Source organism: Pleurodeles waltl, chromosome 8, assembly GCF_031143425.1.
Source record: "Pleurodeles waltl isolate 20211129_DDA chromosome 8, aPleWal1.hap1.20221129, whole genome shotgun sequence".
Classification (NCBI taxonomy): Eukaryota; Metazoa; Chordata; class Amphibia; order Caudata; family Salamandridae; genus Pleurodeles; species Pleurodeles waltl.
Window position 1 is genome coordinate 254345742 of NC_090447.1, and position 25557 is coordinate 254371298.

At 42.9% G+C, this 25557-nt stretch overlaps 1 protein-coding gene across 5 annotated transcripts in view; it reads right to left on the reverse strand.

Annotated features, from left to right (window-relative positions):
• Positions 1-25557, reverse strand: part of USP25 (ubiquitin specific peptidase 25) — a 465144-nt gene that overhangs the window by 272846 nt on the left and 166741 nt on the right. For all 5 annotated transcript variants that reach the window (XM_069204108.1, XM_069204107.1, XM_069204111.1 and 2 more), the window contains 4 exons: positions 19026-19153; positions 18848-18943; positions 4574-4741; positions 1468-1679 (listed from right to left, as the gene is read on the reverse strand). In XM_069204108.1, the coding sequence (XP_069060209.1) occupies positions 1468-1679; positions 4574-4741; positions 18848-18943; positions 19026-19153 (604 nt within the window). The remainder of the gene's footprint in view (positions 1-1467; positions 1680-4573; positions 4742-18847; positions 18944-19025; positions 19154-25557) is intronic.

Sequence of the window (25557 nt, forward strand, 5' to 3'; positions counted from 1 at the left end):
TTACTAGGAATGTGATCTGGATCACAAAGGTCCCATGGATCCACATTGTCTTGTTGTGAGACATAAGAGTGAGTGGGTGACTGCAATGGTGTAGGACTAGTAGGAGAGGCTAGCTTTCTTTTTGTTTTTAGAGGAGATGCTGTCTGATTTCTGCCTGTCTCCTTATGGATGTGGATCCTGGACTGTCTTTCATCCATAACTTCAATTATTGGTTGTACTTCAGACTCCTCTTCAGGAGGTTTTGTGGCTTTCTTTAAGTCTTTTTGAAAGTCTGTGTTTCTCTGTGTAAGCTGGCCTCTTCGGCTCCAAAGCATGCTTTTTTGGGATCGAAAAAGAGGATGCTGACGAAGGTGTCAGCTCCGAAAGTGATTTTCTCATTTTCAACTCCGAAAAATGGTGTTTGCTGGAGTCGGACACAGAGCTTTTTGTTGCCGCCGATGTTTTTGGAGGAGTGGCCTTTTTCGGTGCAGAATTGGTAAGTTGGTCACCGTAGTCTTTTTCGGGCCGAGCCATAGCCTTCCGGCAGTGGCGTACCAAGGCCTTGTGTTTTTCCTTTTGTGAGGGTACAGGGGCAGGCGTCCTCACATGTTGTCCTGCTGTGACCAGTCTGTTTTCTTCTGATTCCTGATCGGATTGGGAATCTCGAACCAAGACTGCTGTTTGCATCAGTACTTCTTCCTCTACTTCGAGATGTTCACTGCTTCTCGATGCCATTTTGAGTCTTCGTGCCCTCCTGTCTCGAAGAGTCTTTTTCGATCAGAAGGATCGACAGGCCTCACAGTTTTCTTTCCGATGATCCGGGGAAAGGCAAATGCTGGTCTGTGTATTGGTATTTTGCGTGGCACCGAGCACAAAATCAGAATGGAGTCCGATCAATGAGGCTTCCACGCGGTTGGCCCAAATAGGCCAGAGTTGGGTGTGCGCGCCCCGAAGGGCAAACATAGTTGTTTTTCATGACGGGAGTGGTGTGTCGATGGAAGATATAAACCTGATCAAGACAATACCGACGAAAAGAGTTTTACTGAGTTTTCCGAATCGAAATCTCGGAGCAAGAGGAAACACGTCCGAACCCGACAGCGGAAAGAAAACAATCTAACCATTGAGTCAATGCCCATGTGCAATGGAACCAAAGAGGAGTCACTCGATCCCGTGACTCCAAAACACTTCTTCGAAGAAAAACAACTTGTAACACTCCGAGCCCAACACTAGTATCTGCAGCTACACATGCCATAGAAAAAAAAAAATATATATATATATATATAGTATTTGACTATTTTGCTACTGGATGTGTATCACATTCAGTTGGTGATTGCTCTGCAAGTCTTCACAGAAGACCTGCATGACAAAGTAACTGGTTTGCTGCCCTATTTATTTCACATCATTAATCTAGTGTATATGAAGATATTCTTTTAATCACAATTTTTTCAGGCTTAAAGTTAAAATTGGACAGGATGCCAAAGGACTCACCTCTAGTGTCAGTCTCTACTTCTGTCCTCCAGCGGTGTAAGCAGCCTTCTAGCACTGATAGTTCCTCTTCTGTAATGTTCCTAGGCGCTGGGTGCATTGGTAGATCTGGAGGTATCCGTGACTGTGTGAATGGTTTGTGTATCACCGATCGCTGAGGCGGGGCAGTACTAGGTACATCCACAGCCAGACAGGGTCCATGCTGCTCTGTTGTGCTGCATTTGTTGAACGAAACAAGCATTTCAACTACACACACATAAAACACTTAAATTGGATCAGGCAAGTCACTGCTGGTATATTTAGAAAAGTGCAGATAAACAAACATATACATATATGGAAAATGTCACTTACCAGAGGGACATCTGTTTGTGGTATAACTTTTCAAATTATCAACTACAGCGAGTCTTCTACTCCTGTCCATATCTCCCTACTCTTTCTGGCCTAATGGGATGCCCCCACAAAGATGTGGGTTCTAGGCACTACCAATCCCACCCCTTTCCCAAAACGACATCTTCTAGGCCACAGGAAAGATTTCTATACATCAGAAAACGTGGTTGGGGAGTGATGTTTAGGGAAGGTGAAGCGGTGTGGATATTCACAAAAGAACATAGAATTCTAGTTGAAGTCTTTACAGAGGCATACAGTGTGTTACCAAATGCAGAACAATCCGAACACAAAAATATATTCCTACACAAAGCTGGAGAAGACAAAGCACTGGCTCTGAAGCATAAACCTAATGAATAGCGTTTATCAAATTCAGGGGACAAAACCTTAGCAGCAGATTTGCAGACCATAGAAAGGGAAAAGTGGAATTCAAAGACCACCGACATGTCCTCCCTGAAAGCACATACCAAATTACAGTATTTTTGTTTGCTTTACAAACCTAGGGGGGTGCTGGTGGTAGCACAAGATGAAAACCCTAAACTACGTAACCAACACTCAGGGAAACAGTTGTGTACGAATCGTCACATTTGCATGGACAACTCTTTTTCCCTGGTGAAAAACCTATTTATGTTTCTCCCCCATCTTGCCTGTGCAAGATAAAATTATGACCCTCTTGCCCCAAAGACAGCTAAGAGTGCTCTAAGCATCAAGAAACGAGTGGAAGGAATTTGTGGGTGCCGATAAAAGAAAATTAATAATCCTGCTAAAAAGAGGGACTAATTAGGAGAAGTACTTTGGCTCCATTAAAGGGCTTGTTTGTTAGAAAAAAGGGTAAAATCTGCCTTGCTGGTACAAGAGCAAGGAAGGAGATACCTTTCCATGCTATGAGCTCAATGTCAGTAGATGCAAGATTTTAGATAATATTCTACTATCAAGCGAGGTAACGCTTACATGTAGCATTAAAGTGCTGCCTGAATTTATTTTTCTAAATCCAGAAAATACCTGCATGCAGAGCCAGATTACTACACAGTCATGTGAGGGACATCCAATTTCCTCCCTGAACATGCGGCGTGGGGACGCTCCTCTAACTCTTAGCAGTGGCACTAACACAGAAGTCTTATTCGCTTGCACATATATGTAGAATGTGCTTTGACAGCTTCAGTGTGCCCGTTAAAATCTGCTGGCTTTATCCACGTTAAAATAGACAGAGCACAGGACATGGGTACCTCTTGAGCACCCAACAACTGGCGATAACTTGCCAACTGGTACCTTTTGAGTTCTAAACACGACATTTAGACAGCCAAATATCACAGATATTACCTACATGTATATAACCTTTCATTGATATAAAAGAGGAAGAAGGCACATGAATTGAATATACTATCTAATCTAAAGCATGTGATATTGCACCTTTTGTTTTAAATGTCCCTTTTTAAATTAATGCAACTTCCACAATGCTTTGCTCCATTTAGCTTTGAAATTGCAAAAACGGGAAAAACGATTAGCATAGGAAGGTCAATTTTACTTAAGTGTGGGAATGCCTGAATATCAAACAAAAGCACGGACATAACCAGGTGGGAAGCCAAGTATATCCTGTGGACTAATGGAAATAAAAGTGCATTAACTATTATTGACCAAAGCTGAAGCACTCGCTTCTACACTTGTGCCTGGTGGAATGCTTTCAGGCAGCCTGCAATAACATTTTGTATTCCTAAGATGTCCCAAAATGACTGACGTCTAGTTTCTCTGTAATCAGGCCGCAAACTTCAGCAACTGTGAACCAGTACGGAGTCTTAGCACACGTTGCAGAGACAACTAATTCCCTTTTTGAGAGAGGGAAAATTGATATCACCAAATTCAGCCTCTGAATCTCTGGAAAACAATGGTGTGTGGGTTTTGTGGTGATGCTGGTCATGGTTAAGTATACTCAGAGCAACCCAAATTGGATGAGGTCCAGATCCCAGATTTCATGGTTTCAAAGATTTCAGCATTTTAAAACGCAGACACTCCTGAAACTGCAGCACTACTCCTTAATAACCGATGGCAAGGGAAGCAGCTTCTACTCCTCCACTAGCCAGGAGGGTTTTTTCGTATTTTGGCCAGCGGTAAAGTAACACTTAGGTTTGATGTAAAATGGACGACTGACACCAAGTTCGAGTATGTTGAATCAGTAAGATCAGGATGCAAATAAGACGACTGCAGGTGTACATAAAGGACATGACCTCAGTCAGAAGGAAGCGGGGCAATACACTTTGAAGAGGCCTGTGTGTGTGCCTTTATGAAAAAATGGCAGAATTAGGAAATAGCAATACCTGGCAACGTGATGTGAAACCTATTGGACAGATGGATGCAAGTTTTGAGGGGGGGGGGGTGTGAATAGAGAACACAAAGCTCGGTTGTAAATCATCGAAAAGACAAACAAGCATGTTTCCATGCAAGTGTCTCTGAAAGAGAGGTGTAGCTGAAGAAACAAAATGTTTTTACAGAAAGGGAATAAAAAGCACCATTATGTGTGACAAGAAAAGCACTGGAGATAACACTTCAGACCGAACCGTATGATTTAAGGTTTGCGGTAATCTACTGTGAACAATCTTTAAACAAAGTGTGTGTCTGACATTTGCTGCACTTATAAACCTGCACTAAAAATAGGGATGTGTAAATGAGATGCCTGATGACATTTAAATCTATTTCACAACATCTGTTGATATTTTGTTTTCTTCTTTACCTTGGCAGTGAGTGTGATGTGACTGAACCTCCAGGTGGCGCGCCGGTAGTGGTATCGAGATCATCGACTGGCGAAGTGCACACTGGCTTACTGGAAGCAAACTCCAAGGCATACTGAAGGACATCTGCCAGCGGGAACCGCTTAGGACCCGAGCCATAGCTTAGATACCTGCAAAAGAAAACTTGTTCAGACAGAATTTTCCCAATTCTTTAAAGAAACATGCACTGTCCTTGCAGTCAACCAAATACCACTCCGAGGCCGCAAACCTTGAATGGAGCACGCGTTCACCGTAATATAACCCCAGGTGAACACGTGGCTTCCAGGGCTGTTTACAGTGACGCTGACCCTGTCTTCCAGGACGAGTGGCCCCGAGTAAGGGACCCTTTGGACTCTTCCTGAAAACAGAAATGGTGATCACCTTCAAGGCGCTAATTATTCTGCATCATTTTTGTGGTATTTCTAGAACGTTTGTGTCTCAACTGGTACTTAAAGGAGTGGACAAAGTAGTTTCCATCCTCCTGCTACACGTTCACCGTATTACATCAACGCACAACCAAGTGGGTTATGAAAATAAGACACACTTGATGGTTAAACGTCAACCGAGACTTACTAACAAAACGGTGCGTCAACTAATATAAACGCTTCCGGGAGCCTTTAAGAATATGTATATGAAATTGCATACGGCCCTCAACCAACACCAGTTATGATTTACAAGTTACGTCAGGGTCCTTAACAAGTTTTAAAACCTAAAGTTTGCATCTGGGAAAAATAAACACAAAAAAAACTTCTGAGTAGCAGACTGCAACCTGGGCAGTGCAAAATCAAAAGGGCTCTAGAGTAACCGGTCTATGCACAAAAACAGTCAGCGTGTTCAGCTCAGATCTGCACATATGTTGAGCACATCAACTGCTGCAGGAATTCCAAGGCCCCAAATGGATTAACTCCGGGATTCAGTCCATGACGGATCTCAGGGGATAAACGTAGGGGTTTGAGTCCTTGCAACTTTAAAATGTTTTAATTGCAGCAAGTGTAGGGAATGATTAGTTTTAGTTTTAAAGATTTATAAAGCGCATGGCGACCCGAAGGCATCCCAGCGCTAAAAGCAACAAAGCACGAATAGGAGGGGGAAACAATGCTAATTACAGAATAAAAAAGTTTTGAGCTTTTTCCTAAAGAGGTGCTCGGAGGGTTCATAGCGGAGCTCCAAAGGAAGGGTATTCCAGAGGTGGGAGGCCTTACTGGAAAAGGAATTGTTGCCCCAGGCTCTCTTAGATCGAGAAATGTGTGCATACCTAAGAGAGGAGGAACGTAAGATCCTAGGAGGAGTATGCAAGGAAATCCGATTAGAAACACATCCTTGAAGAAAAGATCCCACCTTAACTTGCTAGTTAAATGCAAGTTCTGTAGCATGTGCAAATGTATGTATTTATGCCAGTGAGCGCAATCCTGGTTACAATTCGACAATGGGGGTTCAAGTGTGCAGGTGAGGAGTAGAGGAAAGAGACAACGGCTATATATTAACACAAGCTACAGCCTGCTGGGTGCTAGTGTGAACATTATTTATAGTCAAGGAAGCGATGGTGAGGCAGAGTTGTGGTGGGATGAGGGTTTGGGGGTGAGGGTGGAAAATCATTAGAGGTGGTCCGGCATCGGGTGCTTATACTGGTTAAGTTGTTTCTTAGAAACAGGCTGTCTGACAGGGCTTCTACTCTCTGTTTCTTTATGTGATTTAAGCATATAAAACTCTCTGCCACAATACATAGATCCTGCAAAGGACAGAAAGGGCGTGACATTCAAAGGACACATGCAGCTGTCAAGGTCTTGGAGCACAAAGTTGAAGATCTTCACCCGAGCAGAGACAATGGCCGTGCTGGCACCACTGCAGTCTGAAGCACCATTAGGGGGATCTCGTTCTCCACCATGGAGAGGGCACAAAGAGGATACATGAGGCTGTCAAGCCAAAAAGGCAGACAAAAGTTTCAAGGCCTGAATGGGGAAAGGAGTCAAAAATATCGGATTCATATCCCAAGGGTCAAAAATACTCTGAAGCGGCAGAAAGGCCACAAGAGATTGTACTCAGCATCTGTTGAACAAAGATGTTCTGCAACCTCAGACCCAAAATAGGTCTATGGACCACCCATTTACGAGACCAAGAAGCAGCAGGAATAGAATCCTGCACTCCTTTCCACCTTGGCAGCACCTCGATAGTCGTTTCTTGCAAGGCAAGGGCTTCTGCTACCAAGATCAAAGGCGTAGCCTAGGAAAGACTTCCCAAGAAGTAGCCACAAAAAGGGACAGCATACATCTAATGGATCAACTGAAGCACACACAAGTCAGTGTTAATTGACTCAACACTGTGGCAGGAATTGGGAAACCTTACCTGTAAGGAACGGGCCATTAGTTGCGTGGCCTGCACAAATAATGGGTCTCCAATTACCCCTTCACTAGGAACCAAACACATCATTGTAATGCTGGACTTTCTCAGGGCAGTGAAGCAGAGCAGTCCTAGGCCTACTCTTGGAGAAGGTGTGGGCTAGTATTCACCATTTGCTGGTATGCAATAATATTCAGTAAATGATTGGCCAGTCTGTGCTTTTTTTTAAATTTTATTTTTATCTTTGGCAACATTACATTTGACCCTAAAGAGTCATGACCGCCACCCCCTCCCAAGTACAATCCAGCGCATAACCATGTAGGGGAAGTGTCACTTTACATCAGGTCAGTGTCGCCACAAGAATCACATGTTAAAACAGCTCATTCTGTCACTGACTTCAGCTACCACAATCCATCAGCAATTATTACCAGAGAGAATTGCAATCACGTACACACATTATCATTAATACGGCACTGCACCTTTTTCAGGAGTAGTTTTACTGTCAGCAATACCACCACCTTTAAATTAAGCATTGAAGAGAACATTTTTAAATAAAGCATTGTTAAAAACACTCTGACAAATACTCTTAATGAAAGCATTGTTTAAACATCAACCATGTGTCTATGTCCTCTATTTAACAACCATCAGGCCACCTAGAAGGCAGCCACAGAGTCAGACCCCCAGAGGACGCAATACTCAGTTGGAAACCAAAAACTCTAGGATTGGGAGCGCTGAAAAACCAAGGAAAATTCTGAGGTGGCCATCTTTTTTTTTTGGGACCCTCCAAAACTTAGGGTCAGTACTTTGCACCTCTTTTCAACAATGTTTTTGAGGAGAAGCTGCTGCATTCGTGCAGCACCCCCCACGGCGGCACACAGTCCTATTCCGCTGTTGGTGGTGTCCCTGCCATCCTGGGGCCACCACAACAGTAGGAACGTTTTCTTAGGTGAGCCCAGCAGGGCATTATGGGCAACTCCCTCCCACTTGCATAAGTCATTTGCAACTCTGGCTACAGCTTCGTCTTTTCATGTTCTTTCCGTTGTTGTTTTATTTTCTCTTGGGGGTGCTCAGACCCACACAGGCAACCCGCATGCCTCCATTCATTGGTGGCAGCTGCTGCAGAAGTCCAGTTCTTCTCCCAACTAGGCCTTGGGGGCTGTAAGGGGACTAGTCCTGGAGAGAGATCCACCGGTCCTGGGGTCAACTTCAGCCAGAGTCCTCAGTCTAGGTGGGCATCAGAGCATCCTCCTTACAATTGCAGATCCAGTCCCAATGTCAAGCTTCTACAAAAATCACCCTCCCCGTGCAAGACTTTTTAAGTCTGGGTGGGAAGTTCTATAAGCCAGGCACCTCTGGCCAATCCAAGGGTGCCACATCAACTCGTCACCCCTGTCCCAAACCTCCTGCACAGCATACTGAGACAATTCAAGATGCTGTCATCCAGGAGTCACTGGTCACGTCTCCCTCGGAGGCCTCAGGTCTGTCCCTAGGCAACATCACTGCCATGGCCTTTCCCACCAAAACAAAGAGCAGCCCGCTCCTGTGTTTGCTCCAGAGGTCTGGGCTCCCTCTTTTGTTCAGTGGGCCTGAGCTGGACTATCCCTGGAACCGAGACTCCTAATTAATGGATGCATATATTTCTCCCTACTGCTTCCTTACTAAGAGCAGAGTGAAAAACTGTTAATTGCTCCCTTTGTGTAGAGGCGCCTTTGTTCCTGCCGCTGTTTAAAATGCGAATACTTTACGTACCACGCTTCACGTATTCATCACAAAACTCTCAAATTACATGGACAGAGATGCCATTCTTAAGCATGCTACGGTAAGTGTTGGGGAACGTAAATGGTCTACTTGATAAGGTTAAGGATGGGGCAGTAAAGAAACATGCAAAGTGTAGGGGCAGACATCCTGCTTCTGCAGCAGACACCTCTTCGGAACAGGATCCCATGCCGACCTAGATGAGGGTACACACAGATTTAATATTCGAGGGTCCAATAGGGCTCCAGAGCCACGGTTGTGCTGATCAAGCTGACAGTTCCATTTCAGCATCTCAAGACTTGGTCAGACAAATATGGCCATAAAACAGATGTCACAGGCCCACTCCATGGAGAATCCCTTACGCTGCTAAGTGTGTATGCCCCTATCCCCCTCGGATATTCCATTACAGAGCTAATGACAGGGCTCTGGGGTGACCTGCCCGACGGACTTACAGTGATAGGGGGTGACTGGAACGGAGTGGTGGCCCTGGAAGTTGATTGGTGACGCCAGCAGGGACAGCCTTCAGAGACTGGGGCAAAATATTTGCCCTCCTGTATATCAGCACTGGGTCTAACAGATGTAGAGCACATCAGACATCCGTCAGAGGTTACACCTTCTTCTTGGCTGCCAGCAGTTCGGACTCTCGGCTTGACTACTTTCTAGTTCCATGCTCTCATATCCACAAAATACAGCGCCCAGTATTTTGGTGGCATCTATCGACATAGCACCTTCAGGGCCCAGACTATTGCAGACCTACGGAAAGCTCCACTGGCGATTACTTTACTCACAACGTAAGCACAGGGACATCTCCTCAGGCATAATGGGAAGCACTGAAATCCACGCTACTGAGGGAAGGCAGACATTACCAACTGCACTGTGGTGCAAGATGCACGAAGTGGCAGACATTCAGACCCAGATGACAAAGCTAGACATGTTGAGCCGCTGATCGAATGCCCACACTGCACGCAGAAAGCTTGATTTGGTGCAAAAGCAATATCATAAGACCCTATTGAATGAGGCAGGGTTAACATGGCTGGACTCCCAGAGCTGTATGTATCAATTGGGGGGAGGGGGAATAAAACAAGCCAGATACTTCATCAACTATGTCAGGCAATCTCCACGTCACCTCCCTTGCCCTCTGATAAAAGATGCATCAGGTGTACTGCTCACCGGCACAGAGTGATAGCACATAGCTTTGCCTCCCATTTTGACGGTGTCTATGCCACGAGGGAGGTGTAGACCCAGACACAGAAGTTTGTGTGGGCATTTACACTTAGGACACACTCCCCAGCTGCCCACGAATCGATGGACGCCATGTCTACAGGGGAGTAACTCTCCTTGAGCGCGTCACAATGAACATAGGTAAAGCCCCTGGAACCAATGGGTTCCTCCGCAAGTTATTTAACTTATACATGCCCAAACTTCATGATCACCTGCATGGAGTGGTCCTGTCCGTGGTGGCTGAGGCCATCCTGCCACCAGACTGTCACCATGCTGAGATCGCTGTGTTTCCCTAAGCTGGGCCAACCAATGGATGACTTGTTGCCGCATCGTCCAATTTCTCTGCTTAACCTAGAAGTGCAGGTTTTGCCAAAAGCACTAGCAAACAAGCTGTTAACTCATATTCCAGATTTGGTCCACCCAATGAAGAAAGGGTTTATGCCCTGCCGGGCAACTCAACACAATAGCTGGCATGTATACAATGCACTGACTGACTGACTGACCGGCTGTTATCCTCCTAGCAGACATTGAGAAGGTCTCTGACTTCGTAAGTTGGGAGTACTGGTTTCTTCTCCTCCAGCATCTCAACTTTGGTCCACGGTTTTTCTCTTACCTCAAATTACTGGCATCAGTGCAGGAGGACAGGGCCTGGTCGAGCACATTTCACTGCAAGTTTGTCCTCTGCCAGCTGCCCCCGACCATTCCCCCTCTTTGCTCTTGCCATTAAGTTACTGGCTGTATGGGTGAGAATGGACGACCGAGTACAGGGCTTTGAGTGGGGGGGAGGGTCTGTTGAACAAGATAGCGTTGTACGACGATGACGTCCTCTTTTTCTTACGACACCGGACACCTCAGGCCCTAGAATACCGCAAATCACGTATATATTTGGAGAGACCTCTGGCCTATATACTAACGCATCAAAGTTCACAGTGTTTGCAATCGGCTATAGCTCCAGGGGATTACGGTGGGCATCTGGGTTCAGATACCTGGGAATTATTTTATCACCAAACGAGACAGTGGCATGGGACAGCCAATGTGGAGCAGCTGTTGGCTCCTTAAAGATCTGGTTGGTGCTCCCGCTGACTTTGATCTGGAATCTTCAAGATGGTGTCCCAGTTCATATTACGTTACCAGTTGCAGAATGTCCCCTATGACATTCCATGGTGGTGGTTCTGCAAATTGAACTCTATCCTGAATGCATTCCTATTGGAGAAAATGAGCCCAGAGTTTCCTTTGGCAAATGTTATCACTCTACCTACTGGGGAGGTATTGCTGCTGCAGACGCGGAGTCATACTACATGGCATCTTACCTACTGTTCATTAATGACTGGTGGTATGATGTGCAGGGGAGATGGCATATGCATTAGACAAATGGCCAACACGGTCTCCTCACTAATTGCATACTTATACAGCGGTGGCGGGGTGAGGGTCTTTCCCTGGCGAAGAGAGTGGTGTTCAACCTATGGGGGGCGTCACTGTGGAGCATGGGTTAGTCGGACAGAGATGGAGAAGATGCCACTATGGCACAGAAGAGTGCTTCCACAGATGGTCAACACATAGGGATTCCGGAAGTGGGACCTTATTGGGATCTCCACCCTGGGTGATGTTATGCAAGATAAGGTCCTTAAAGACTATCAACTCCATCAAAGTTAATCCTATAGGTAACTCCAGCTCCACCAAGCGCTGACCCCATATGTATCCACTCGGTCCACGCTTCCCAAATTTAATCTCTTGGAGGGCATGCTTCTCATGGGTGACCATAAAGTCACGAAAATTTACTAAACTCCTTTCTCTAATCAACCGGACAACTTTGGTGCCCTGCACGCAGCATGGGAAGAATATGGTGGGGAAGATGGACAACAAAGATTGGACAGAAGTTCAGGGGACGCAACAAGAGGTGGCCAACGCAGCAAGGCTCCAGATGATCCAATTCAAATACCTCTCCACAGGGTCTACTTTACACATCACTGCCTTTGGCACATGGGAGTGATTGCCTCCCCAGCCTGTCTTTGCTGTGGTGCAGAAGAGGGCATGTTTCTCCATGCAGATTGAAGTTGTCCTGAATTATAGAGATTCTAGCAGGGATGCTGACATGCCTGGGTGGGGTTCTATCTTAACTGATTCCGAAAGACCCGAATCTTGTGCTCCTTCGCCTCACAGATGATTTAAGTGGGAATAGATGCAAATTGTCCCTGCTTTATCTGGGACTGACCTTGGCTAAAATAGATATTGCTAGAGAGTGGAGGGCAGCGATTCTTCCGTCGCTGGTGGTGTGGAAGAAGGGGATGACCACTGGATGGGATTGGAGATTGCAGTGCACAAGGCAAGGGGCTGCCCCCAAAACATTCCAAAATCTGGAAGCAATGGGCTAACTATAGGGGTATAACGTTAGGACCGGCCGGTCCAATAACCACCTAAATGATGAAGAACTTCAGGCATTGCAGGAAGGGGAGCGGAATACACAGGGGTGCGACGATTAATGCATCACTTACACTATGTATGGCAATAGGTGGGCAGAAGGACGGGGATTCAGAGGGTGGAAGCGTTTTATTGGTACTTTTTTTGGTTTTTTTTCTCTTTCTATATGTATTATCATTCCTCAATTTCAAAAATTGATATGTTAAAAAAAAAAATCCATTTAATTAATGACCCATACGAGTAAAACCTAGGCCTAACCAAAAGCTGCATTTTAAAAGTGCACTTTCCTTTCTAAACCTTGCATGACCCTTATTTGCTTGACTTGGTTCATTTGCTAACGTTAACAAATTCCAAACAAACTTCAAATCAGCAGAAACGTTTCTATCGTAACTTTTGCATGACACAAACTTCCTATACTAACAAAGAAAGCTATATTATTTTATTCTTTTTAGCTGCTTAACCTGAATTGGAATTTCAAAATTTGCTAAACTAATCTAAAACGTGCTTCTTTATGGAGATCATTTAGTGTGGAGATGTATGAGAACAAGTATGACCAAGGCTATTTGTGCACAACATTTATATGAGTGTCTTGTCTTTCAAAGATCAAGACGAGTGGGAAGATATTTTAGAATTACAACTTATATAGAAATGTTATTACATTTATTTTGCAGTACTACTGTCTTTGTTAGAAGTTACCACCTCTACGGACGCTGATTTCGTTTCACGATTTTTGTCACTTATAATTGGCTGTCTAATATCTTGGATGAAGCATTTGTACTAAAATATGTGTCACTGTATTGTGTTACAAAAGTGTCCCAGGGAACATATATTGATAACTGGCAGCATACACAGAAGCTCTTAGCTTTCACACACTCGTATTTAGATGAATTCTCTCTGCAAGACTTAGACTTTTGCTTTCTGCCTAGACTATTCTCTATTAGTGTCTGTTATACTATTCTTTATGAGTACTCTAATAGCTTCGCTGGCTAGACTGCCTCTTGAAACATTGTTCGGTAGGCTATTTCTGACTAACATTATATACTCTTACTGATTTAGAATACTAAAATAGGGATAGATTGTGGGACACGCTTTATGCAATTTTCTGTAAACTTTAATTGACTAAAAGAAAAGATTTAACCCTCATGATAAAACTTTAAAATCTACTAAAGAAAAAACTCATTATTGACTCCTCAAAGAATATTTGATAAATTGTTGTTGTAAATTGCAGCTTTTATTTGTAGCCCATTCAAAAGTTCCCCTCCTGGGTGTCTAAGAGCTGCGGAGTATTTTATACATTTAGGATTCTCTGGCCACTCCCAAAAAGATGGGAGCAGAAGTAAGATAAGTATAATAAGGGAAATAAGCTGTGATAATTAAAAAGTGCCCAAATTTAGATAAAGCCCAAGTGCCCAGAACCCAGCTGCGAGGAAAGATGAGGGGCCGTTTCTGTGGTTGAAGAACTGGTGAAATAGACGGGGCAGAGTATTACTAGGGTGAGGCATCGAAATACTGCATATTGTGATTTGTATTGAAAATGTTTTTAAGATGTTTTGACTTACAATTGCTAAGGTGTTTGTTTTATGTGCTTTGTCAAAGAATTTATCGGACTAAGAAATAGTCTAAGATCACGGGACTGAGATAAAGATATATAGAGAAATACAAGGTATTCATGTCTACTAGGAGAAGTGCAGGTCGTGAGATGTCATTGACTTTACACACATATAGGGACATCATAATCTGCTGTAATTGTACTTATTTTATGGTGCTTGTAAAATATGATGCACAAGGTGACAAGACTAATTAGGTGATTTCCTGCAGGTTGAGAACACACCATTGGGAGTTGAGAAATTTTCTTGATTAGGAATCGGAAGGTGTACTACATAGTGCAGTTGTTGATTTGTGCTATTGTTTTTTATTTTTAGGAGAAGCAGACAAAGATCGAAGTCATTTTATATTGCTTAGTTATCAGATTTCTCATTTGTTCGTTCAGTGGGGGAAAACTGAAAAGGAGGGTGAACCGCTGCAAGGAGTGAGTTGTTGCATCATATTGTGCTGCTCTGGTGTTAGTCCACTGGTGTTACGCCACACTGTGCTTGGTTGAATCTCTGCAAAAGTTCCAAAATTATTGGTTAATTTAATTACTAAGCTGCATTGTGATTTGCTGAAGTAAATTTGAAATATGCAAGCTTTAATGAGTCTAATGAGAGGTGATGATATGGTTTCAATTAGGGAGGATGAAGAAGCACTTACTGAGGCAATGCCAGAATATCTCAAATGATGATTGAAAAACGGTTGCATATATGCGTTTGGCATCATCAGTAGTGCAAGATCACTGGAAAAGAAAGGGCATTGGGTTTTCTTAGATGGGGGGACAGGTCAATTAGGGATTATTGGCAGATTACAAGAAGTATAACATGAAATGAAGCCACTTTCTAGACCTACACAATTTGAAGCACTTAGTGCATGGGAGAAGATGGCACAAATTAAGAACAGATAAATATTTAAAAAATGAACTAAAAGCGATGAGAAATTATGCAGGTTGGGATGAACAAGAACATGCATGGAAGAAGGGTATAGTGGAAGGTACTAGATTATATCCCGTATTTACAAAAGATCTGAAAAACCTGTAAGGAAAAAGATTAAGGGAGATAAAGATGTGAAAACAAACAAAATTTGACTTGGATACTGATTTGGGTGATGACATATTAGATGAACTCTTGGATACATGTCCGCCACAATGTGTGGATACTATGCCAAATGATGAAGCTCAATTCGTAAATTAGGTGACCATAGCTACAGCTCCAATAGATCTAGGTGTTTCCCTAATTACTAATCTGATGCAAGCAATATAGCCTGCAAATTAACTCAGCCGACTCCACCACAGACAATAATAACTCAACTGACTTTTACACAGCCTATCGCTCAGACAGCAGTAGCAACTGATTCAGCACCAATGAGTACAACTCAAACAGTGACACGAGCAGATGCTCCTGTTAATGTGGTTACAACTCCAGCACAGGTTACTGAAATGAATACACCACAAACAGTGTCAGCACAGATTATTCATGCTCCAGCTACAGTGGTTCAGGAAACAACTGGAGGAATATTAGTAAATGGGTTGGTCCTGATGTAGCAGAAATTCAGTGCTGTCCCTCATGTCACAGAGATCATCCACATGTGACAGTTTATGCATTATGTTAACCAAAGTACTAATAGTTTGACTGTAGAGTGATGCACTGAGAAGCCATTTTAGTGTGCCTCTGTTTAGACTGTTATCTTAGACATAAGTGGTATTGAAGTTTAATTCAATGTTTGAAGGACTAAAGTGATAGCATGTTATAATTTAGACTCGTAACTAAGTCTGCGTTGAAACTTTATTGAATTTCTAATACTTAATGTTTTAAGTGTGTGTAAAAATTGAGAAATGTAGTTATACTGACTGAACTGTATTAAGAGTCATTTCATTTAAAGTTACTGTAACATGAATGCTAATGGATAATTATTAATGTAGAATTTATATTTTATGCATTAAAATGTGTTTTATTCAATGCAAAAAGGTGCTATAATAATTCACTTGCATTAGCCTAAGTGAGGCCTGCTAGGCCCTGTACCTCGTGACTGTGCAGAAAATGTTACGTCATCTTACTAACCTGTATCTTTCTTTCAGACTTCGTTCCCATGAGAAGATTAGTTTGGTAATAGGCGCCTATTGTTTTACACAGAGTAGAATCCCACCTTGGATGTAGAATATCCTGGACTGTGGACTAGAAATTTAAACGTGTGTTTCAATCTTGTATGGAGCTACATGGATGAACGCTGTTCTCATGACAGACTTGGGAAAACCTGAAGATGTTTTTATGGATATTGCCCTTTCAATGTCAAATGAATTGCTTCCCTGACGAATCAGATTGTTGTGTGAACTTTAATATGCGATTGCCCAGCGGGGCTTTGACCAGATGCCTGTAGAACCCATGCAGATTCCTTGGAGACCCAAGGATAATCTTTTGTCCCACGTGCTAAACCCCTTGTAGTGGTATCTTCCTCTCTGCCTTTGCTCCTTTTAAATGCCTTGCTGAGACTTATTTTCTTTCTAACCCTTACAGAAGACTCTTGAATGAGCTTCTGACATGCTGACACTTTCTCTTTTTACCTATTTTTATCTCATCTTAGTTAGTAACTGGTTGCCAGAGATTGATGACCTTTTTCCAAATTCTGTTTTATTCTTTTTGTCTTGTGCCTGCATGTGTTCCGCCCCACATATGTTCTCCCCTGATTGGCTAAACTGTAGAGTTTGCCTGTACCCAGCCAAACTGAACATTGATGATTTGAACTGCCTTAATGCTTATTAAAACTGAGCAATGTTTATTCTCCGTACACCAAATTATTTTGTTTGGTGTTTTGTGTTGTCTTTGTTGAATGCTCAACTCTACTTGTGTTAGTCCGCTTCAACTTATTTGGTCAACTTGGTCAACCCTTGGTAATTTTGTACCTTTATAATTTTGTCTTGCGAACTGTCTACATGACTGAGTATAAGTTTGCAATACATCTTAACTTTACTCCTGACTGGAGTTTTCTTGAGTGGCAACATAGGTCATAATGTGTCATTTGATTGATTTGTATTGACTTTTTTTTGTACAGTTCTACCGCATCCCATACAGGGTCCAAAGATCCTTTGACTTCAATGAGCATTGATTCCTGCAAAGAATGAAAATGCTGGAGCAATCCAGACATCATAAAATTCACAGATTGGAGTATGGACACCATCACAGACTATTCAAGCACTAGGAGAAGGAAGGAGATTTGTTTTCTCAATACAAACTGAATTTAATTTAGAAGGTGGTTTATTTCCTCCTTTGTTTGAAGAAGCTGCTAGAAACTGTGAGAAAGTTGAGGATGAAGAAAGATCCAGTACCAGTTCAAGTTCAGATACCAGCCCAGCTCCTAAAAAGGAGAGATCTTTAAATGTGCCTAAATTGAAAGTTGACTTAGAAGAAATTATCAGAGGATGTTTGAATCTTGAGCACATAAACCAATATCAAGAAAAATAATTGTTTATTTGTGCAAAGAAAAACTACAACTGTTTATGACAGATTGACTGAATTGGCAAACCTATGAGGTTAATTTTTCTAAAAGTGTACCATTACAGAGACGTTTCAGTGTGCAATTAGATGATGAATCAATTGATAAAGTGTTCTTTAGCAATGCGAATTCATCTTACTGAATTAATAAAATCCGTACGCAAATGGAGTGAGTTTGACAAATTTGAAAACAAATGGTCTTAAAAACATGAGAAGAAAAGGCAAAAAGGTAGAATAGGCAGAGGGGAAAAGAAAATAAACAGTATGTTCAGGAAAAAAGGATACCTAGAACATACTATTTAAGGGAGATTCCAGGTGGAGGGTATGCACAGGTCCCTTGAAGTAGGGGAGACCTTGCATTGTTTAAGAACAATTTTCCTAAACTGAGAGAAAGCCCAATGCAGTGGTACACACAAGTCGAGAGATTGGTTTAGATTTCAAAAGTGTTATGGGTTGATTTCAATGGATTCTTTGATATAGTGGATACAAGTGGTTTGTGGGCAGAATGTAGGATTACAGTTCAATGGTCAGATGCAGAACCAGCAACAGATCGCCTGTGGTGATGACTAAATATAACAATGTGGTAACATTTTTGAAAGGCTGAGTTCCACCTAAGGAAAAAAATTGCACCATCTATTGTGCATCGCAATGAGTAGAACTCCAGACTCAAGATGAGGACGTAGATTGCAAATTTGCTCAACAATTGTACTGAGCTATCTGGGAAGTAAAACGAACGCTCAGAGTTTATTACAAAAAAAAAAAAAAAGCAATGAGAAGTTAAAGAAACCTTTGCCATATCATTGTTGTATTATTTATTAAGCACACCAACACGGACATCTCTTGAAACTACAGAGTAAAACAAAGAAAGCAGTATCAAAGAAGTAAAAAACAAACCAATTAAGAGCTAAAGATGAAAAATAGAAAGGCCTAGCCGTGTGTGGGAGAACAAGAGATGAAAACAAAAACAAAACACTCATTAAAGCCCTAAAATGAGAGATGCTACTCCAATGCTGTGGGAGATCATCCAAAGTTTGGGAAAGGCCATACTAAAGCGCGGCTGACAAAAAAAAAGCAGGCTGGTGGGTTGGTAAGCGAGCATTTTGTGAGTTACCAAGAGGTGGACCCAGTAAGAAATGCACTGTTTGTTACCCGTAGATTTAAAGAAACAGAAGTAACACATAACAAACAGAAATAACATACTGTAAAGAGTAAAAGTAGCTGAAAGAGAAAATGCTATGTTGTGGTGGAACTGCTGCATAACAGCTGAAGGAGTGTAAGGAAGCAAAGAAAGAAGAGTAGATAGAAGGGAAGAGCAGGAACCAGGAAAAGGGAACAGAATAGGAAACAACCAAATATAACTTCTTGTGTTACTGAGTTTTGTTATTACTACATACAACATACTGCAAATGAAACAGTATTCTTATTTACCGTTCAAGTCTCTGGTGTAAGACTGTGAGCTGGTCCTTCAGCCGCTTAATTTCCTCCCGTTTAATTCGAGTGATTTCTCGATTCCTGTGCATGTACCTGTTGGGATCAAAGAATCCTAAAGTATTACACGGTATTGCCAAAGTCATATTAAAGGAACGGGACATTGTTGACATCCTACCTGTCCATGTAGAGAAGAGAAGGGAACTCTAGCTTGTGGTGGATCTTCTCCGGTCTTCCCAGGGCCTGATTAAACTCAAACCGGGAGAGCTCGAAGGTTAGCACGGGAGGAAGTTCAGTGAACCAATGCTGCAGGGAAGGGGGGAGAAAGTAATCGCCAAAGATCCAAATGTTTTTCAATACAATTAACAGGTTTTCATTTACTAAATCAAGAAGGAAAATTGTGGTAGTTCTGGTGCAGTATGAAGATCAGCTATTCTGATAATCTATTGTAAAATTACATCACACATCCATTGCAGCAGCGCCACAATAGAAGCAGCAGCACAGAGCACCAGGATATCACAGCCTGGGCATAGCAGAGACAAAATGGCAATAGAGTGTATTTCATCATGAATATCTGTGTTGAATGAATAGAAAAATAAAAAAAGAGGGATATGTTAAAGACGAATTGTCAATATAAAATTTAAGCAAAAGAAAATCACGGGCGAGGAACCGAACGCAGACCACGCATACAACGCTTCAGCTGGCAGCCGGCACAAACACACTAATGTTTTCAGAGTAAGTGGAGACCAGACTGGAGATGAGCATATCTGCAAAACAGACAAGTCTCTGAAAAATACCACAACTTAGGACAGAGCGGGCTGTTCACTCTGGGGGACACTGCTATGCAAAGCTCAGGTGCAAGCTTGAATTCTGGCACCCCTTCCAAGGTCACGTGTTAACAAGGTAACCCCTCCAACAAACCAAATACTATCGTCTAATACTGAAGTTGGCACAGGCAATACACCTCAGACACTAATCCAGAGTGCAGTAGGGAAGAGGATGCCAACTTCAATTGAGTGCTCGTGCCATTGCTTCCAGAGGACACTGAGGTACATCAGTATTGCTGGGTTTCTGCTATAATATAGCATGTGGACCTTATTGCAGAATTAGGGCCAATAGCCATAGCCAATGAAGAGTAAGGTGGAGACAAAGGAAGAGGCAGCAGAATAAGCTGTAATGGAGGAAAGCCCACGAAATTCGGATGGTTCTCAATTTATGATAGTGGAGACCCCTTAGACGGTCCTTCACACAAGGATTATCTGGTAAAAGTCAAACGCCAGTCACTGTGAGGCAGAATCAGCAACTGAACCCAAGTTCTGCCGATCTACGATCTGCCAGCAACAACACAAGCATTTTTTGGGGGGAGGTGGGGAAGGGGGCGTTGCGAGATCAACTGATAAAATAGGTGCTGCTCACAGGAACAAATGAGGTAAAAAGTAAGCTTTGGGAATAACTACTTCAGAAATGTAGTCACAAACAGTTAGGAGCGCACCTGCCTGACATCCCAGCAATTAATCTGCCCCATTGCATCATGGTAGATGTAGTATCTTCAAAAAACGAACTCCATTAATTTTTAAATATTTCACCTTTAAGTAGGTACAGCCTTTACTGTGCATCTCTGGACACATGTGTTTCTGGGTTAGTCCCTTCTTCAGCAGAGAACATATTTGCGGGGTGCTGGGAATGCTGCCATAAATCCCCCGGTTTCAGTACCTCTTTCCTGGCATGCTGGTGCCTGCTCCAGAGCTCGTCAGCCCAGTAGCTCAAGGGAGCCTTTAAAGTCACAAACAGTTAGGAGCGCACCTGCCTGACATCCCAGCAATTAATCTGCCCCATTGCATCATGGTAGATGTAGTATCTTCAAAAAACGAACTCCATTAATTTTTAAATATTTCACCTTTAAGTAGGTACAGCCTTTACTGTGCATCTTTGGACACATGTGTTTCTGGGTTAGTCCCTTCTTCAGCAGAGAACATATTTGCGGGGTGCTGGGAATGCTGCCATAAATCCCCCGGTTTCAGTACCTCTTTCCTGGCATGCTGGTGCCTGCTCCAGAGCTCGTCAGCCCAGTAGCTCAAGGGAGCCTTTAAAGTCACAAACAGTTAGGAGCGCACCTGCCTGACATCCCAGCAATTAATCTGCCCCATTGCATCATGGTAGATGTAGTATCTTCAAAAAACGAACTCCATTAATTTTTAAATATTTCACCTTTAAGTAGGTACAGCCTTTACTGTGCATCTCTGGACACATGTGTTTCTGGGTTAGTCCCTTCTTCAGCAGAGAACATATTTGCGGGGTGCTGGGAATGCTGCCATAAATCCCCCGGTTTCAGTACCTCTTTCCTGGCATGCTGGTGCCTGCTCCAGAGCTCGTCAGCCCAGTAGCTCAAGGGAGCCTTTAAAGTCACAAACAGTTAGGAGCGCACCTGCCTGACATCCCAGCAATTAATCTGCCCCATTGCATCATGGTAGATGTAGTATCTTCAAAAAACGAACTCCATTAATTTTTAAATATTTCACCTTTAAGTAGGTACAGCCTTTACTGTGCATCTCTGGACACATGTGTTTCTGGGTTAGTCCCTTCTTCAGCAGAGAACATATTTGCGGGGTGCTGGGAATGCTGCCATAAATCCCCCGGTTTCAGTACCTCTTTCCTGGCATGCTGGTGCCTGCTCCAGAGCTCGTCAGCCCAGTAGCTCAAGGGAGCCTTTAAAGTCACAAACAGTTAGGAGCGCACCTGCCTGACATCCCAGCAATTAATCTGCCCCATTGCATCATGGTAGATGTAGTATCTTCAAAAAACGAACTCCATTAATTTTTAAATATTTCACCTTTAAGTAGGTACAGCCTTTTACTTCAGAAATGTAACAAGGTCCTCACGGACGCAAAATGATGTCAAGAGGCGCGCTGAAGACGATTACCATATGTTACCGAAAGTATGCTGTGCTGCCTCGGGAAAATATGGCAGGAGCCCAAATATAGAGTGAAAGGCAAAAAAAAAACAAAAAAAAAACAAACAAAAAAAGCACACCGGTGTGTAAACCTTGGAGCTAAACCCTTGACCTCTTCATTTGCAAAAGGGCCATGGCATCTTTCTCCACGAACCAGGACCACAATTTATAAATTAAATATTTTTAAACGCATGTTACAGAGAAAGAAGCTGACAGAACTCTCTCTTGAATTAATTAACAAAAGACAGAAACACAGGCACTGCAAGAAAACAGCAACTCAAGAAAACGGCGTGTTTTGCATATTAAAGAACTATAGACTATAGAACAGTTTGCAAATCTCGCCATCTAGTGGTTTCGTGGAAAAGTTAACTTAAATAAGGAGATCATGTAGCAAGAAAGCTCTCGTTCTGGCAGTGACACCCATTCAGTACCCGAATGTCGGCACACTGATAGATTCATCAACATGCCTCTTATTAGCTAATTGTGAGTTGTCTAACTTTTTATTATCTCGCTGGCCTGTCATTATCACCTGTTGCCGTCTCTTTCTCACCTCTGTGTATCTTACAAGTAGTTGTCACTGTTTTCCTGTCATCTGACTTTCTCACCCGTTAAGTCTCATTTTTACCTTTATTTGAGCTTTCTCCCATCTCTATTACTCCCTTATCTTTCTCACCTTTTTCTGTCTCCCTCTACATAGCTCTCACTTTTCCTCCTCCGGGCCTCTCTGAGCTGTTTTTGCTACCCTGTTGCTCTCTCTAAATTGTATAGCCACTCTCCATCATGCTCAATCTTCCCACTTTATCACTCGCTCAACTGCCTCCCTTCTTTCAGCGGTCACTTTCTCACCTGTCCTCCTACCCACGTCTCCGAGATGTCTTTCTAACCTGTCTCTTTATCACGCCTCTCACACCGGCCTTCCCTTCTCTCTGAGCTCTCACACCATTGTATCTATCACCACTCACAGCGGTCTCCCTCTGCCTCTACTTCTCTGAGCAGTATCCTCTCACCTCCGCCCCCTGTCTGCACACTCTCCGCTGCCTCTATTATTTTCATGTCTTACCTGTCCAGTTCTGAACTGTATCTATCCGATACGTCCTCGCCTGTCTTCTCCTGCCTCTCAGTTTTCTATCATTATCAATCGTGTCACGGGTCTATCCGTCACTGTCGCTCTTAGTTATCTCTTTCTCATCGGTCTCTAGATCCCATCTCACACTGATCCTCTCACCGGTGTTCCCCTCTCTGACTCGCCGCCGTCTGTCACCTCTGTGTGTTTATCACCCATCACACACCCCTCCTGTATTCCGTGCTCCCTCCACATGCTCAGGGGCGACAGCAGACACAGAGATGCTTTTTTACTGAGAGCTGTACCACTTTCAACAACAAATGATTAATCTGCAAATTTACTACTTTACTCTGAAGCCAGGGGTCGCAAGCACATCGCTAGAGGTCGCAGGAGGTAAGCCAGATGCAGCGGTCTCTGAAGGTCCCCACGCCCCGTCTCTAGCTTCCTCTGGTAGTGTGACCACTGCATGTGGTGTCACTTTCCATACGACAAGTGAAGATTCCGTGGCATGACTCCCAACCACGCCATTATTCATGGCACTGTCAAAGAAGGTCTTTACCGGGCCTTGGAACCAATCTTATACTGAAACATAACTGAAATGACATTTTTCCCATCTGGCAATAAAGGAAGATCCTTTGTATGGTTGAGGTATTGCAATATGGAAATATGCATTTTTCAAATCGATTGCAATCATGGAGCCACCTTGTGCATCAACGGGACGTATTCTGTGGTTGGATCCTATTGATGGGGTAATAGGTCTAGGCTTGGAGACAAAAGTGAAAAATCAGAAATATGAAAGTAAGTGGAGTGCCCTCTTCGGTCTCTGTGCAAGTTTAACCTCCTCTGTGCCTTCGTGTACGAGTAGCTAGCACGGGCATGAACTGGGCGCAGTGACTAAGAGTTAGTCACTAATTTCGCGGCGGTAATTAGTGTCCATCACAGAGGAAGTGCCTCAGCCAGGGCACTCTAAGTCAGGAGGTGGGTAGACTGCCAGTCACTGCTTCCTTGGGGTGGATTCTCTTCACATGCAGCATCTGTGCTTTCCTTTTAATGAAGTATATTAGTGACCACCACAATGCACACTGAGTGTCTGATGAAGGAGAATCTGTCCTCTGCTCGCACAACTAGATCATCATTTGAATCCTGCTGTCACTTTTTCTTTCATAGCTCCAAAAACGTTTCTTTAAATAGTTCAGAGCCATAAATAAACACATTGTCCGTGTCTGCCTTTTGTTTAGGCCTGCCCCATTAATAGTGAGGTAGTACCCATGTTGAAGCAGATATGCTAATTAAGAAAATTATTAATGATTTATATGTTGTTACTAATGTGAAAATGCATAGAGAAATTAATTGTAGAAAATAATGTGCACGCTTGAAAACGTGCCCTCGGGGAGTGATCCCATATTTTCGAAAGTGACTAAAACATGCAAAATAATGAAAAATATGAGAAAAATGTAGTAATATATCATAATGAAATGCATAACCTTTCTTTTGTATTATTAAGTTAGCTGAACCAGAGGCCTAGTTTCACTGGGCCTTGCTCGCTCTGAACATGGAGAATTCAAACGCCTTGCAAAGGACTGGTAACCGTGGACAGAGACCTAGACCCGCTCAGAGTTCAAGCTGCTTAGCTAGAACATTCTGCAATGTACCAAAGGACAGGAGATGATGAAGACAATTTGATGCCATTATGTGTAGTGTAGGCTAAATGTACTTTCCCAGGACTTGAAAAGTAAAGGCACTGACTGGAGAAACATATGCAACAATTTTGATACCTGAAGAGCCGGATGTTGTCCTCATTGCAGAGGAACCAATCAGCTTTCTGTAAATTGAACTATACGCAAATTAAAAGATTTGGTGAATAAAAACTATAGGTTAGAGTCATATCTGCCGACTAAATGACCAATTAGCAATTAGGGGGATGGACTGGGAGACCCTAATAAAAAGTCATGACAAGGGTTGAGGAATCAGAACTGTGGGGAGAAAATTGATGACGCCAGGAGACGCTGTCCGAGCTGCTGATATTGGGCTCATACTCTGTGGGCCTGATCTGTAGCGGACTATCTGATGACCTGAAGACTAAGACTGACTTGTTGCTGATCCATCCTGGATAGGTAGCTATGAAAATGTGACGGACGATTTTGTGCCTTTTCTTCTAGGTACCAACTGCGCTGTTATAGAGATTCACACTTCTGTAGATTTTTCCAAATTAATGTTTTCCTTAAATTGTTTTCGCATGAAGACCCACATGCTAATGCTAATCTTGGTTAGGTAGGCTGTTAGGGGTGACGTTGACGGTGACAAATGACTGACGAACCTAATTGCTGAACTACATTATTAATGCTGGTATTCATAGCTTATGGTATTGCGTTGCTGCATATGTTTTCTTTAAGAGATAATGTCTTTTAAATGATGAATTAATAAAGAGTTGATTTGAATAAAGTTTGAACTAACAGATGACTTAGAATTGTAAGCAATATGGAATATAACTTGTTAACCCTTTTCCTGAGAAGTGGTTATTTCTAATTAATATGGTTTATAATGAGGTTTCCTAAAGTGTTTATCTTGAATATTGAGGTTGGTTATTGATTCAATGGTCACTGCATAACTAGGACACTCCAGGCGATTCAAAAGGTTCATCGACCTATACGCGTCCCCTTGTAAGTTTACTTACTAAGGACCAGGCGCGCTAACAGT